General features: G+C 51.4%; 1 protein-coding gene across 27 annotated transcripts in view; it reads right to left on the bottom strand.

Moving 5' to 3' along the window:
• Positions 1-9,008: 9,008 nt before the first annotated feature.
• PTPRS (protein tyrosine phosphatase receptor type S) overlaps positions 9,009-16,283 on the bottom strand; it is a 148,313-nt gene continuing 141,038 nt past the window's right edge. For all 27 annotated transcript variants that reach the window (XM_065042577.1, XM_065042580.1, XM_065042589.1 and 24 more), the window contains 7 exons: positions 15,722-16,007; positions 15,099-15,277; positions 14,077-14,203; positions 13,873-13,998; positions 12,618-12,772; positions 11,366-11,501; positions 9,009-11,020 (listed from right to left, as the gene is read on the bottom strand). In XM_065042577.1, coding sequence (XP_064898649.1) covers positions 10,952-11,020; positions 11,366-11,501; positions 12,618-12,772; positions 13,873-13,998; positions 14,077-14,203; positions 15,099-15,277; positions 15,722-16,007 — 1,078 coding nt within the window. In that variant the 3' untranslated portion in view covers positions 9,009-10,951. The remainder of the gene's footprint in view (positions 11,021-11,365; positions 11,502-12,617; positions 12,773-13,872; positions 13,999-14,076; positions 14,204-15,098; positions 15,278-15,721; positions 16,008-16,283) is intronic.

Genomic DNA, 16,283 nt, shown 5'->3' with positions numbered 1-16,283 from the left:
GGGGATTGCACTGGATGAGCTTTCCAGGGCCCTTCAACCCCTGACATTCTGGGGTTCTGTGATTCTGTGAGTGCTAAAAGGAGGGAACTGGAGCATCTGAGGAGCTGGAGGAATCCACCGCCTCTAACTCTAATGGTGATTGCTGAGTGTAGATGGACACAAGGCACCTGCAGCCTTAATAAATGGATTTGATCCAGAGACAGCACAAAGTAAAACACAGCCGTCCTAAAATTCCCTGTTCGGGTGCTGATGAGCATTTTCGCGGTCGGTGCGGGATGGAGTTTTGCGTCGGGATCTGATATTTCTCACCTTCTGGGAACGAAGCCGGTTCCAAGTCTCTGAAGTTCAACAGGGAGTGTTTGGGTTTAACAGGGAGTGTTGGGTTCTGCTGCCCCTAATTCAAAATCCCCATCCCCACCCCAAAAAACACTACAGCATCCTCCCGCTCAGCTCCTGCCTTGTGTGATGCTAATTGAAAGGAACCAAATGTTCTCTGTGGAAGTTCACTTTATCAGCGTTCATCTTCTGCGCGGAGTAATTTTATTAAAGTTCCCCAAAGAGCAAATTGTACATTCGTTAATGCCCATTTTTGGACCGCGCCCTCCCTCATTTTGGGTGAAAAAGAGATTAGAAGTCATCTGGGCTCCGTGATAATTAAAAAGAAGATGCTCAAACATAATTCTTAATTAAACAGTAATGAGATAAGAACTTGTGTAGCCTGCTTTTAGTCTGGTGGAAAGATGCAGAGGTTCCCATTGTAATTATGTGATTTATGATCTTCCACACAGAGATGTAATTAGTTCCTCCCCCCTTTTTAAAATTTAAACATTATTTAGATAAAAAAATGGCACGGCAATTTGAATTTGCTTTTCCTCATGGAATAGTCATTTGTTTTGATTTATATTGAAGTTTCAATGTAAAAAATTCCTCCACGGCTACGAGGTGCTACATGAAAACACCAGAACCCCCCGATGCCCGAGGAGAGGGAGCTGGGTTGTTGGGAGATGGGGAGCGAGACGTCTGAGGCCAAGAAATGTGAAAGCTGCTTTAAAAGGTGAAACTTGTGTCTCCAGATGCCGCCGGTGGACGTTGCCCGTCTGGTGCTGATGTGCTGCGCTAATCAGCCCAGGAGATGGATTGGTGCTGTGGAGGGATGGAGCGAGGAGCCCTCGCAAGTCGTCATCTGCCTCGGGGGAGTTACACAGGTATTAAAATGAGCGTTCAGTGGCATTGTGCTCCTGTCGAGGGTTTAGATTGCGGGGTGACAATAAAACCCTGGCAGATGTGTTGTTAACCCCCTCTCCCCTCCTTCCCCCTTTTCACTCAGGACAGGGGATTGGGAGGGAAAGGAGGACAGAGAGAAGAGAGCTGGAAAACTTAAACATGTTTTACTAATGCTACTAATAAGAATAGAGAAAATAATACAAAATATACAAAACCAATCTTGAAAGTCTCAGCAACTGCAGAGCCGGCAGCCGAAGTCCTGGACTGGACTCTGCAGCCAACCGGAGCTGGATTCAGTCTGTCACTGGCCTCAGTTCCCAGGGACGACTCGCAAGGTCCTCTCCTAATGTCGGCCATAGGGAAAAGGGACGAGATCCTCGTGATCTCCCACTTTTATGTGGAGTATCACGTGAATGGGATGTTATACACATTTGGTCAGTTTCTGGTCACCTGTTTCTCGTTGCCCCTCTTGCAAGATGTCCATCCATGCTTATCAATAACCTCACATTCCATTGCTATCTTTACCAAAACATGCATCTGGTTTTCCAGGAAAATGCAGCTGATATGAAGCTTTAGCTGACAGGCAAATTCACTGAAAGAGAAACTTGTTTTTAAGAAAACCAGGACAGCTCCGCACCTGCCAAAGGGGAGCAAGTCGTTCGCCATTTCTTTGTTTAAACCTGCTTTTGCAGCTCTGCTCTCTTGGACAAGCATCACGTTTTAGCTCACCTTTTGTCCCAAATTCCCTGATCCCATGTCCTCCCCGTGCAGCTGTGTGACCAGCTAAAGCGGAAAAAGGCCCAGGAGAAAGGGGGTTTGGGGTTGGATTGGTGCCTGAAGGGAGAATCCGTATGGAAAACAGTGCCAAGAGGCCTCACCTGTGGAATAAATGCCCAGGTTTGAGGAATGTGATTTCTCGACCTTGCTGCTTCACCAGAGGAAAGCTAAACCGTCCTTAGGAAATAGCAAATCAAATAATGAAGAGCAAATCTCCAGAGCCCCTGCTCTGCACGGCTTTTGTAGAGATGCAGGTTGAAAGGACGAGGATGGGTTGGACGTGTTCACGCGGAAGCGCAGCGTGGGCTTTGGTCAGAGCCTGTCCTGGGACACTGTTTTAAAGAAGGAATTTTGCAGATATTGTGTCATCCAACGAGCCGCGAGTCACTTGGTAAGTGGTGTTAAAGTATCCGGGAGTCTGAGCAGCATCTTCCGAACACAATAACCTCCAAAGCCAACAGCATGAGGGCCAACAACCAGGTTTCTTTTAATTTTGGAAGAGCAGTTTTCTGGGAATTGTATTCCTAAACATTTTTAAGCTCATTTCTTTCACGTGACAGCTGTAGCAGATTTTCCCTTTGTTTCTCTTTCAGAAAAAGCAGCAGACAAGAGCATTCATTCCTTTGTTTGTGGCCGGGCAGGGGCCGTTGGTCCCTCCCAGCTGCCCCAATCACACACCTGGGGCCAATTTGCAGGACCTGGGGCCCTGGTCGTTTCTAGTCCTGCTTTGTTCCAGCTCTGAGCATGTGCTCCAGTTTTGTCCTGAGTGCTCCAGCTTTGTCCTGCGTGTGCTCCAGGGTCTCAGCATCACCCGGAGGCTTCGCTTTCCCCATGGATGGAGTTTGCTGCTCGGTCGTGTTCGTGGTGGATCTGCAGCATCAGGTACTGTTGGTTTCTCGGCAATAGTCCTGCAACTTGGGGGGTGGTCAGTAGGTCAGAGAGGTTCTCCTGCCCCTCTGCTCTGCCCTGGGGAGACCACACCTGGAATATTGTGTCCAGCTGTGGCCCCTCAGTTCCAGCAGGACAGGGAACTGCTGGACAGAGTCCAGCGCAGCCACCAAGATGCTGGAGGGAGTGGAGCATCTCCCGGGTGAGGAAAGGCTGAGGGAGCTGGGGCTCTGGAGCTGGACAAGAGGAGACTGAGGGGGGACTCATTCCTGGGGATCAATATGGAAAGGGGGAGTGTCAGGAGGATGGAGCCAGGCTCTTCTGGTGACAACCAGTGACAGGACAAGGGGCAATGGGTGCAAACTGGAACACAGGAGGTTCCACTTGAATATGAGAAGAAACTTGTTGGGGTGAGGGTGGCAGAGCCTGGCCCAGGCTGCCCAGGGGGTTGTGGAGTCTCCTTCTGTGCAGACATTCCAACCCGCCTGGACACCTTCCTGTGTAACCTCATCTGGGTGTTCCTGCTCCATGGGGGGATTGCACTGCATGAGCTTTCCAGGGCCCTTCAACCCCTGACATTCTGGGATTCTGTAACTTATTCTGCTGTGACATTAATCCCTTCTCCATCTTCTCCCAAGACATTTTCACTTTCCTGCTCTTTGTCCCACTGGTGCGTTGGGGCTGGGGATGGAAATGCCCATGTCTCACCCAAAAATCAATGTGTTTGCTGGTATGAAGTGCCCGGGTGCCTCAGGATGCTGGCAGGGGGTTGTACTGGTGTGGAAAAGCTGGTGTGGACCCACTGGGGGATAGTACCATGTGGCATCTGGGGACACCCCCCAGCCCCCATGGCAAACTGCAGTTGGATGGAGCTGCTGCAGGGTGGCTCCTCAGCATCTCCTCCCAGCCCTAAAAATACCCCGTGGGTAATATTGCCAGGGCCCATGGCATTTTTCTTGAATAATTTGCCTTTTTTTTGTCATTTCATTGTATTTCTGGCTGTGTGACTCAGCGAGGTCCCGTGTGCCTCGTCTGTCACCTCCAGCCGGGCTGGAGGAGGAATTTGCAGCTCAGCCCCAGGCAAACGCTGTGGGATCCTCACTGCAGTGGTTCGGAGGAAGGAAAGATGGACACACGTTGTGCTGAAATTCCACCATCTCTTCCTCCCCCACGTTTTAGGAGAAGGTGGGTAAATCTCTGCTGTGTCTTGTGTCTGTTAAACCATGGAAAGATGTTATTTCAGTGTAATCTATTCTAAGGTGATGGTGTGGGTTAATGAACCTGCGTGTCACTGTGTCCTTCTGGAGGACTCGTGGCTGCGGGTCACTGGCGAGCGCTCGGTTGTGTTTCTGCTCCCCCGCTTTCCGTCCCATTTGGAATAACATCTCGGTGGAGTTTGGAACGTGCCAGAGATGCCTTCAGAAGAATCTGGCCCTGTTGAGGTGTCTCAAGGAGATTGTGCCGTGATGAGTTGTGGCAGAAAGCCACGGTTGGGTTGGGTCAAGAAGAATCCCTTTGGTGTCCGGCAAGAAGGAGTTAATGTTGCTGCGAGGGACTGAATTAAAACCAGGAGCCACAAATGTGCGTTTTCCGTGGATTGCTCTGGGTTGGGACGGGGAGGACGTTGCTCTGGTCTAGACTATGGGGTGAGGAGCAGCTGAACCCAGAGCAAGACCAGCCCCAAGGCACCTGAGCCAGGTTAAATTAACTGCCCAGGGAAGCTCCTGCAGCTCCCGTTACCTTTAGAAATGGGACAGCTTATTGTCCTAAGTATTCCCAGACCATCCTTCCTTCTCCTGAGGCCTCACATGTAGATAGAAACCTCCCGAGCCTTAAGCAGGGCATTAATTGCCCCCCAAAAAATTAATATATATATCGAATAGGGCTGGTTCATTCTTTGTTCACAGAAACATCAGTATTGGTTATTCTGCAAAGCACTTGGCTGTCCCAGTGGAAGTGGAACCTGAGTTATTAATAGGAGTGTTCAGCAATGTCCCGAACACCTCACATGCAGCTCAGGCGGAACGTTACGTATTTAAAGAATTTTTTAATCATTTGGACACAATTTATTTTTTTAGAGGGATTTATTATCCTCAGTAAGCCTGGGCTAAACCCCTTGTGTAACCTATTAATCTAGGATTGCAATCTGCATGTATGTGTGTGCTGGTATGTATGCAGCCCCGTATACATCCCAGATGGACGGAGCCCCGGACTCTCTTAATCAGGAACCTCTCGTTAATGACCGGGAGGGAATTGTGCATGTCGGTCTGTCGAGAGATAACGGCGACAGTGGGTTTGATCTCTGTACGAGTCGTGAAGCGATCTGGAGTTATCGCTCCAGCGGTGGATGGATGGACAGATTGATAAGGAGACAGCAGAAAACCGGGCAGATCAAAGGCGGATGGGGGTGAATACATTACGCAGCTGGGGAGAGCGCGGCGTTAGGAAATAGCGACGTATCGCTGCCGTTCGGGCCTCAGCCACCAGGATGGTGTTTTCCTTGACTTCTTCACAGTTCTGTGTTATCTGCCGTATCTTAAATGTGGCTCTAAAATATATGGAGCTGTCTCCTTTCTGAGGCCCTTTTGTGCCTCCCATGTCATCATCAACAAGAAATTATAGGTCAAGTGAAGCAACATGTGGGATTCAAGCTTAGACTGGTCTTTTGGATCTGAAGCGCTGGCAGAGCCGGGTCCCCATCCTGCTGGTGGTCGGTGTGTGCGGAGCGAGCCAAACGTTCTTGTCTCCATTATCCGCGGATGGATTTGGTGCTGGGGACTTGGGGACGTGCAGGGGACCCAGTACAGGATCACAGAACTGTTTTGGTTGGAAAAGACCTTTACGATTGAGTCTCCCCGTGTCCCTTTCCCAGTGGAAGAACTTGAGATAATTTCCTCAGCGCCTGCGAGGGTATTTACTTTTTCCATTTTGGTTCTACATCTGTTCAGTTCCTGACTTGGAATTTGCAACCGTCTTATTTAGGAGGATGAATTGATTTCTCATTCTGTTACTGCCTCTCTCGGTATAATTAAAGCATATTGCAACACAAAGAATTTCTTGTGGCCTGGGAGCTGCTTTGCCACTTGGGTGATTCTGTGAAATGAGAAAGGCTTTTCCTTTTCCTCTGCAATGTAAATCGCAGTTACATTGACTTTAAAGTCTTTGTTGGGAGGGAGTGTGGAGCTGCTGGAAGGCAGGAGGGCTCTGCAGAGGGATCTGGATAGACTGGGAAAATGGGCCCATTCCAGTGGGATGAAGTTCAACAAGGCCAAGTGCCGGGTCCTGCCCTTTGGCCACAACAACCCCCTGCAGCGCTCCAGGCTGGGCACAGAGTGGCTGCAGAGCAGTCAGGCAGAAAGGGACCTGGGGGACTAATGGACAGGAAGCTCAACATGAGCCAACAGTGTGCCCAGGTGGCCAAGAAGGCCAATGGTGTCCTGTCCTGTGTCCAAAAGAGCGTGGTCAGCAGGACAAGGGCAGTGATCCTTCCCCTGTGCTCTGCACTGGGGAGGCCACACCTGGAGTGTTGTGTTCAGTTCTGGGCCCCTCAGCTCAGGAAAGATATTGAAGTGCTGGAGCGGGTCCAGAGAAGAGCAACAAGACTGGGGAAGGGACTGGAACACAAGACCCATGGGGAGAGGCTGAGGGAGCTGGGCTTGTTTAGTCTGGAGAAGAGGAGGCTTAGAGCTGAGCTCAGCACTCTCCAGAACTACCTGAAGGGCAGTTCTAGCCAGGTGGGGATTGGTCTCTTCTCCCAGGCATCAGCAATAGGACAAGGGGCCATGGGCTTCAACTCTGCCAGGGGAAATTGAGGCTGGAGATGAGAAAGCAATTCTTTGCAGAGAGAGTGGTCAGGATTGGAATGGCTGCCCAGGGAGGTGCTGGACTCACCGGCCCTGGAGGTTTTGAAACTGAGATTGGCCATGGCACTTAGTGCCATGATCTAGTCAATGGACTGGAGTTGGACCAAGGCTTGGACTGGATGATCCCTGAGGGCTTTTCCAACCCAGTCCATTCTGTGATTCTGTTGTGCTATGGGGGACTGACGGGCTCTGGTTTGGTGTCACCCAGAGCTCTGGTGACAGCCCTTTGCTGTCCTTTGTCCCTGTGCTGGCGTCACTAACAAACTCACTGTCAAAGCTCTGTCGGAGCTCGTATTAAAGAAAAAGACGCTCTGTCTGTCCCGGCTGAGGGAGCCCCCGGGTGTCTCATTAGAGGATCTCGTGTCCCAGAGTCCTTCTCAGGACCGTCCTGGTGTGTGGGACATGGATCTGCCGCCTCTGTCCTCCACAGCTCTTCTGATCTCACAGCGTGAACAGCAGGATGAAGGTGAGTTTGTTACATCTAACACAGACTAATTAAATTTCGTCTCACGTATATTAAGTTTTGCATGGGGCGATGCAATGGAAATCGGGTGATAACAGCATTTTTCTAGCAACGATGCTTGTGTTTGACCTTCCGAGAGGAGCTGTCGTGGGGCCATCACCAGCGCAGCGCTGTCACCGTGCACTTGGTGGCATTTTAAGTCTTTACTCTTGTGCTGGTATTTCACTCTGTATTTTCTTCCTATTGCATCGGTCGGGTTTTTTTGGAAAGGTTTACTTAATTCCCAGCTGTTGTTCTGATTCTCTTTGTCACTCACCTTCCTGTACTCCCCGGGGAATTTATTTCTGTTCTGGAGAGGTTTTGCAGCTCAACGCGGGGGACGGGCACGGCAGCTCAGAAAAGGGTAGAACAAAAATAAGAGGCTGGAGAGCGGTGCTGGGGGTGATCAGCGCCACGGAGCCGGGAAGAGCGTTGCTGAGAGCGCAGGGAGGTGGAAGCGCAGGGTGGGAGGCTGAGGAACAAGAGCGTAGATGAAGAATCAGCTTTTCCTTTCTGTTCTTCAATGGCGAACTAAAGTGAGCGCCCAAAATCAACAGTGATTGATGCGAGACCGAGGAAGGGGGCCTGTCCTGCGCCACACGGCTGAGCTGCGAGTTCAGCGCTGCAAATTAGCGTTGAGTTCAGGGCATTATGAACAGTCAAAAATAATTACTGTTCATATAACAGTAATTCCATGCCCACGTGCATGGAAGATAATTATACATCAGGAATGATCTTTCTCCTTTTGTCCTGTGCCATCAGAGTTAGATGTTTGGCTCCCACCTGCTCCATCTGTCACACGGACTAACAGCGGTTTGAAGGGGATGTGCTTCCCTGGGTTCGGTTGTTTGATCGCGTTTCTGTGCTAATTGCTCTTCATTTTTCTTTAAGCTCGAACCACAGTGCTCACGGAGGTGTCGCTGGAGCAGGGAGAGGGGCGTTTGTGCTGGTCCCGTGTCCTCCTCAGCTTGTCCCCGCTCAGCCCCGTCTTAACATGGACAACGTGGGAAGCTGAGTTTGGGCCGAGCCCATCCGCGTTAGCACAGACCTACTGACAACTCACAGATTATTATTGTTATTATTAGGCCCTGGTTCAGCTGGAGTTGTGTTGGCAGACAAGGCAGCTCAGTTTTCTGCTCTCACCGTGTACATTTACATTTACAACCCTGCTGTGTTGCAGGTTACGGCCACTGGCCCCTCCAGGCGATGGAGCCACTGGGAGCCACCTCCTCCTCCTGGCCGGTCCCTCTTGCAGACACGGGAACCCCAGCAGTGGAACAAGGGCGATCTCCAGCTGCCGCGGCCACCGGCTTCAACCAGCACCTTCTATTCTGGGTAAGTGTTTGCGTCTTCACGGCCATTTCCAGCCCCTGCTGCTCCTTTGGAAGCCACGGCCCAGCGCAAGGGCAACACCGACCAGGCAGCAGAGCTGGTTTTAAACCTCACCGGAGGTTTAAGTGGTGGAGTCATCCCTTTGATTCTATTCCCTGGGTCTATAACCTGTTCAGCTGCAGCCATGGATGCACTTGTGCCCAACCCCACACGGCTCCACCTAAACCAGCAGCCACCTTGGGCCTGTGTCGCTGCAGCTGTTGGGCCAAACGCCCCAAAGAGCTCCAGAAGAGCCCCTTTCTTTGCTTGTGAAGGAGCGTAAGCCCCGTTTGGTGTAGCCGTGGGCACCAGAAAAAGGTTCCTGTAGCCGCCTTTTCCTCCATCACCCGCTCCCACCAACAAAGGGGTTTGCAGCCAGCCCGTTCAGACAATCTTCCTTTAATACAAAGTCAATATATCTACATACACAGTGGTGTGAAAACCACTTACTGTTTCAGTTTGAAATAACAGTGTGAAAGCAACAGCACTTTGCTCTCATACAAAGGAAAAAACCTCCCCCCTCCCCCCGACTTGTTTTGCTGCAACATACTTAGAAATTTGGGCAACTTTTACACAAATAAGAAGTAAAATCTTGGAGAAGCCTTTTGTGGTTTTTTTTTCAGTTAAAGACAGGAAATAGATCATTGTGGGGTTTTCTGGGTCGCACTCGATGGCCGTGATTCCCCCTTCTAGAAAATAAAACCAGGAACAGTCACAGGCAAGCGGTGCCGGGGCAGCGCGGCGTCGCCAACACGAGGAAACGCGGCACGGACGCTCCCACGAGCATTTCACCCACAACCCGGCGCACGGACAGACCGGGGCCGTTACCACGATCGACCGTTGGTGGTACAAATGTGTGCGCTGATGTGCGGCATCACCGTCTGTCCGTCCGTCCGCAGTCACGGTAAGACACTGGTTTATTTGACCTGCAGGAGGGGTCGGTGCAGCCCCCGCTCCCCCCCTCCGAACCACGATATGTCTGCGATTTAAACCAAAAGAACCCAAAAGAAGATCCAGAAAGGACGTTTTGTTCTTCCATGAGCAAGTTCAACCTTTTAAATGGTAGAAAAGCAATATGTAGAAGTAGCAATTTGCACTGCATTTTTATATATCACAGCCATTACACGTAACATTTCTACAGTGAAAAAATAGACTGTCTTTGAACATAATATGAACAAATAAGCAAATTTTTCTTTTAAATTCATTGACTGATATTCTTTGTCTTTTTTTTTCTTAAAAAAAGGAAAAAATACACTATTTAAAAAAAAAAAAAGGTAATGTCACTTGTTACAGTTACATCGATACTTTAAAGAAAGCCACTCACAGTATTTGCCATCGGATGCATGTGACTCGGTCTCTCCCCATTATCTCTCCAGCCCGGGCGCGGTGGCGGCTGCGCCGGCGGCCTCGGACGGTCCTGAGAGTCTCTGGCTGGTTATTGGCAATACATTTCTTACGGGCGCTGCTCGGGCTCCGTTTGGAGCGCTGGGGGCACAGCTGCTTGCAAAGTGGGGGCGTGAGTGTGCAAAGAGAACGGGAAGGGGCCGCGTGTCCTCACGAGGGTCCCACGCTGCTCAAATGAACGCCCTGGGGCTGGGTGCGCTGAAAGGGGGAGCAGCGACCCCACCTGTGCCTGTCCCGGTGCGGGGGGCACAGCACACGGCCGGGGCTCTAGAATTCTAAATATCCTAAAAAAATCAAGTTTGGAATTAGAAGAAATGAGGAATGTTGCAAGTATTCAAACCGTGAGCTTAAAGCCTCTCCCATGTTACAAGGTGCCTGTGAGCCCAGGACCATCCCCGTGCTGACACTGAGCTTATTAAGACTCCAGCCTGAACTCCTGACCCTCCCTTTGCCTACGTGGTGAGATTTAATTCCTTGTTGTATCTTTTACAGAACACCTTCAATTCTGCAAGTGACTTCCTTTAAAGACTGCCAACTATATTAGTAAATAAACTGAACTCTAATGATGTAACCAAAGTCGGTTTCCTTCCCTTCTCCAGCGGTAACGTTTCGCAAGGTGTGTTTTTTTTAGCTTTTGGATCCGTTTCTCCATGTCCATTCGTCCTGCTGAGCGAACACCACTTGAGGTAACGAGAGCAGTTCAGCACCTGGAGCCGCAGCCTCCGAGCTGCGTCTGCGCGGCCGCTGACACGATGAGTCCTCCAAGGGGTGTTCCTTCCAGTCCTTCCCCTGCTCCCCAATGCATTGTCCAGATGAAAAGGTACTTCTGATTTCAGTTTTGTTAAGTTCAAACGCTCCTCCCGGGTCAAAAGAGGCCTTCCAGGACTTAAGTGGTTGGTAGAGTCTGCACAACGATGGCTTTTTATGTTGCATAGTGATCAAAACTTCCCAGATACTCCAGAGCTGCCTGGTAACAGAACTGGTATTCGTCCTGCAAATGGGAAAGAAAATCAGGTTCAGAGGCTTGAAACGGCTCTTCAGGCTCCGTCCCTTTCCTGGTCCTGCAGCTCTTGGCCACCCATCACATCAACCCTCCCGCTCTGTGGCTGCAGGTGAGTTTCCCCACTCCGAGCTGGGGAGGAGGGAAGAACCAGGGCTGCCAGACCGGGATTCAACCTTTAAGAGACTTTATAGCAAGGGGATTTACTTTTTCAATGATTATTAATCGTTAGTTAAGGCTTTGCTAGCGGTTAAAAGGGCAAAAAGCATCTCCGGGGCCAGGACGAGGCTGCAGCCGTGGTGCTTTGCCCTCTACACTCCTCCCTGCTCCCCTTACCTCTGTTTGCACCATGGCAGGTCGTTGTGTTCGCAGCATCTTTACTGTCTGGAAAATATCTACAACCCCCTCGTAGCGCATCCTTTCCAGGACGATGCTCAAGGTGATGAACACTCCGGTCCTGCCCACGCCAGCACTGCGGGAATAGGAGGGGGGGAAAAGGAAACTCTGTGTTACGGTGTTCAGATGTTTTCCTGAATGCTGAGGTTATGGGGGGTTGAGCTGTGTGTTATGAACGTTGGAACGGGAGAGACTCAGTTCTGCAGGAGGAAGGAATTAAACTGGCATAGTGTGTGACCCTTTGAGCAGTGGTACACAGCGTTCTGTGTGAAACTTCTTGCTAATATGGAACACTAAGCTATTAAATTAAATAACTGGAAAAACGCACAATCCTCTCCTGGCCAGGGGGAGGGAGGTGCAGTTCTTGCTGCCAGCAAACACAACCCAGCGGTGCCAGAGCTGCAGAACGGGGTAAGGCTGGTAAAAACCACTTCACAGAATCCCAGAATCCCAGAGTGTGAGGGGTTGAAGGGCCTGGAAAGCTCATGCAGTGCAATCCCCCCATGGAGCAGGAACACCCAGATGAGGTTACACAGGAAGGTGTCCAGGCGGGTTGGAATGTCTGCACAGAAGGAGACTCCACAACCCCCTGGGCAGCCTGGGCCAGGCTCTGCCACCCTCACCCCAAACAAGGTTCTTCCCATATTTCAGTGGAACCTTTTGTGTTCCAGTTTGTACCCATTGCCCCTTGTCCTGTCACTGGTTGTCACCAGAAGAGCCTGGCTCCATCCTCCTGACACTCCCCCTTTCCATATTGATCCCCCGGAATGAGTCCCCCCTCAGTCTCCTCTTGTCCAGCTCCAGAGCCCCAGCTCCCTCAGCCTTTCCTCACACGGGAGATGCTCCACTCCCTCCAGCATCTTGGTGGCTGCGCTGGACTCTCTCCAGCAGTTCCCTGTCCTGCTGGAACTGAGGGGCCACAGCTGGACACAATATTCCAGGTGTGGTCTCCCCAGGGCAGAGCAGAGGGGCAGGAGAACCTCTCTGACCTACTGACCACCCCCTTCTAACCCACCCCAGGTACCATTGGCTTCCTGGCCACAAGGGCACAGTGCTGGCTCATGGTCAACCCCGCGGTACCTCCCTCCTGCAGAGTATCAGTGTGTGGCATTCCCCCTTCACACACCCCCAAGCAATCTGCCTGCAAGGAGGGAGAAACCTGCAGGAGATGTTTGCATTCGGGTGCACGTACCTGCAGTGCACAGAGATGGGGCCGTCCTGGCCGAACTGCTCCTTGGTCTTATGTACCTGGCCGATGAAATCGATAAAACCTTCTCCTGATTTTGGCACCCCTTGTTCTGGCCAGTCGGTGAACTGGAACTGACGGACAGTTCGTGACTGACCATCCTGGGGGGGGGGAAACGGGAACATTTAAAACAGTGGAAATACATAACATTTTGTATCTCTACAATGATGAAGCTGTTGCAGTTGATGGCTTGGGACTCGGCCGGTGACACGGCAAGGGCTGCACAGATGGCCCGTTGAGCACAGGAACAGCCAAGGGGAGGTGATGGCCTCTCCATCAATCTTGAGGAGGAGTTGCTGCAGTGTCAGAATTACAGCTGACAGGACGATAAATCTTGTTCTACCAGGACCGATGAGGCATCCTCCCCCTCAACCTTGCCAATAGAATTATCAGCTTCTACAATAATGGCAGCCTCAAAAGCAAAGGACTCTAATTTAAGAGCTACATTTGCTAAACAAATTTCAGAAGGTACTATGTTCCCTCAGAAGAGAAATCTGACATTAAATCTAAGAGTATTTGCGTGACCATGCCCCTTTGAATACAAGTAATGGTGGCTCCTCCTAAAAGCCGAGGCCAAGGGCACATTTTCTGCAGGGTGCAGAGCATCCTCTGCTGTTTCCTTAGCTGGCTGGGGAGATGCTATTTTCTGCTTTTATCTCAAATAAGCAACAAGTAAAACCAAAAGCTTGGTACATCTCTAACAAAGTGACTCACTACTGTGATTAGTGAGGAGCAGAGGTTAGAAAACTACTTTCAAGTTGTAAGATGAGATATTTAAGTGCAATCTGTTTGTATTCTGGTCCTCAGCACAGCCGAGCTCTCCTCCCCTGATAATCCCAGACTTTCACAAAGTGTTTATGCCTCAGTATTTTTTACAGGAGCCAAAATATAAGAATTGTAGAATCATTTTGGTTGGAAAAGCCCCTCAAGATGATGGAGTCCAACCATAACCCACCCCGTGTCCTGAGACCCTCATGTCCGTCTGTCCAGCCCTCCAGGGATGGTGACTCCAGCACTGCCCTGGGCAGCCTGTTCCAATGCCCCACAGCCCTTTGGGGAAGAAATTGTTCCCCACATCCAACCTCAACCTCCCCTGGCGCAACTTGAGGCCATTTCCTCTCATCCTGTGCCTTCCCTGTCCCCAGGCACCAAACACCCCAGCCCACCCCCAGCTATAAAACAACCCTTGTGCAGGACTCACCCTGGCGTCGGTGACCTTGAACTCTCGCAGGATGTACTGAGGCATGTTGTATTCCGCCATGGGATCCACGACGAAGTACTGGTACCGGGCAGAGCGCTCCGCTGGCCAGTACTGGTGGCACTTTTCCTGCCGAGGGGGGAGAAAAGTCCCCGTCAGCCCTCGTGCCGGGGTCCCCCCCCGCGCTCCTCCTCGGCGCACACTCACCCGCCCCATCTCGCGAAGCTTGGTCAGCATGACGACGATGGTGGAGTTGTTCTCCCACAGCATCCGCCAGAAATCCTCGGTGGTCTCGGCCAGCGGCCCCTGCGTGGCGATGTACGCCTTCTGCTGCCTGCGGGAACAGAGGCACAGAATCCCAGAGTGTCAGGGGCTGGAAGGGACCTGGAAACTCATCCAGTGCAATCCCCCATGGAGCAGGAACACCCAGATGAGGTTACACAGGAAGGTGTCCAGGCGGGTTGGAATGTCTGCACAGAAGGAGACTCCACAACCCCCTGGGCAGCCTGGGCCAGGCTCTGAAGCTTTTGGAAATGCAGGTGAAGGTTGGAGAGCAGGGGAACAAATGGAAATGCTGGGGAAAGAGGAGACCAGTGCAAGGGCAAACAGGGCATGAGGGCTCTCTGGTGCTAATGGTTATTAAAGAAAGCCAGTGGTGAAGCTTTCTCTAAATACCACTCCAAGGGGCAAATCCAGATGAACAAGATGCCCTGTATAGAACAAGGTGTAACATGCTGGATTCCTGGAACTAGAATCCATGTTTTCTGGGCCTGAGTAGCACCAAGAATGGAACTGCCAGGCCTGGAGATGCCCAGACCACGGTGCACGTGCCCAGGGCTGCTCTGTCCTGCGCACACCAGGACGGCGGCAGCTGGAGCCCGTGGCAGCGATCACCGGGGGAAGCTGTCAGAACAACCACAGCCCCACATCACTAATGTCATAATAAAAACCTAATCTGTTTTTAGAAACCTCCCGATGGCAAAAATCCACCCCTCACTGGCACGCTACGTTTAGGACCTGCAGCTGGAGAAGGGTTTAGTTTACTTCGGGGTGTAAGACATTTTAAGACTAGAGAATAAAGCTTCTCATGAGGCTATAGGAGCACTGCAAGGGGGAATTTCCCTGTGGCACAGCCAGGTCAGGGGACAGAACAGCCCTAGTCTGACGCTTATTACTTCTCCACCCCCAGCCTCATGCACAGAAACTTCTGGCAGCGAGGGGCCGCGTACCTGTAGCCGTCGATGAAGCTGGCGTTGATGTAGTCGGAGCCCTCCACGCCGCGGATGGGCTGCAGGCAGACCCGCGTGGTCTCGTACGGCATGATGTTCACCAGGCGGTTCTTGAACTTGTTGCACGGGAGGTTGGCGCTGATGAACCGGGAGGTGTGGGCTTTGGAGTTGGCGAGTCGCTGAAGGCAAAAGCAGAGTCACAACTGGCTGTTCACCTTTATTTTTGGTGGCTTGAGCCCTACGCCGGCCCACTTAACTTGCCCTCCATTCCACCACATTATTCTGTTTGTTTTTGTGGTGGGTAAGGACAGAGTTTGAGACTTTCTCCCCAGCAAAACTTTCAAAGAAATAATAATAAAAAAAACCTTAAAACCCCAATCTAAAGGGTGAGCAAATTCAATCTGGATTTGAAATGACCAGACGAGCCTCCCGCAGCGGCAGGTAGTTCTCTCCCCTGGGAACCGCAGTAGAAGTCAGAAAAGTAATTACTTCTCTAATGTGGAACCAAAAAGTTCCATCAGCCGTTTAAAGGCTCCCTGTGTGCTTCGTGTGAGCAGCAGCACCACAGAGCTCCCCTGAGCCTGCCCAGCGACCACCGTCCCCGTTCCAGCATCCTCCGTTACCTTGAACTCCAGCTCCATGCCCGTCACGTGCTCCCCGACCTCAATCTGCGCCAGTTTCTGGATGTAGGTGTAGAGGTTCCGCGCTGGCACCTCCGTGTTGCCGCACGCGACGGCCTCGAGCAAGGCATCGTGTATAAAGCTGTACTGGTCCTCTGTCTGTACCATGTAGTTGCGCTGTGACCTCATGAGGGTGACGTGCCCGTAAATGTCCACCGTCTTCTCGTGTTTTATCCTCTCGAGCATGGCGTCGATCACGATGAAGCAGCCGGTCCGGCCAACGCCCGCACTGGAAGGAAAAGGGGGAAAAAACAATGAAGCGATGGACTGTTCTGGGATGGGCTATCCAGCTGTTTGGTGGATTTTGTTGTATGGTAAGAACGTGCCCAGTTGACCTGGTGCTGGTGGGTGCTGCTGCTCACTCGCCTCAGTACGCTGCTCTTCATCATGTGGGTCTGGGGCAGTTGTGCAGCGTGCAGGGGACGGGGTGACCCAAAATGTCACCGGTACTGCAGTGTGTGAGCACTGTGCTGCACCAGGGCCACAAAGTCTGCACGGGAACCTA

The sequence above is a fragment of the Columba livia genome, chromosome 27 (genome assembly GCF_036013475.1).
Source record: "Columba livia isolate bColLiv1 breed racing homer chromosome 27, bColLiv1.pat.W.v2, whole genome shotgun sequence".
NCBI classification, from domain to species: Eukaryota; Metazoa; Chordata; class Aves; order Columbiformes; family Columbidae; genus Columba; species Columba livia.
Note: the sequence above shows the minus strand (reverse complement) of the source record. Positions and strands in the feature narration are given on the sequence as shown.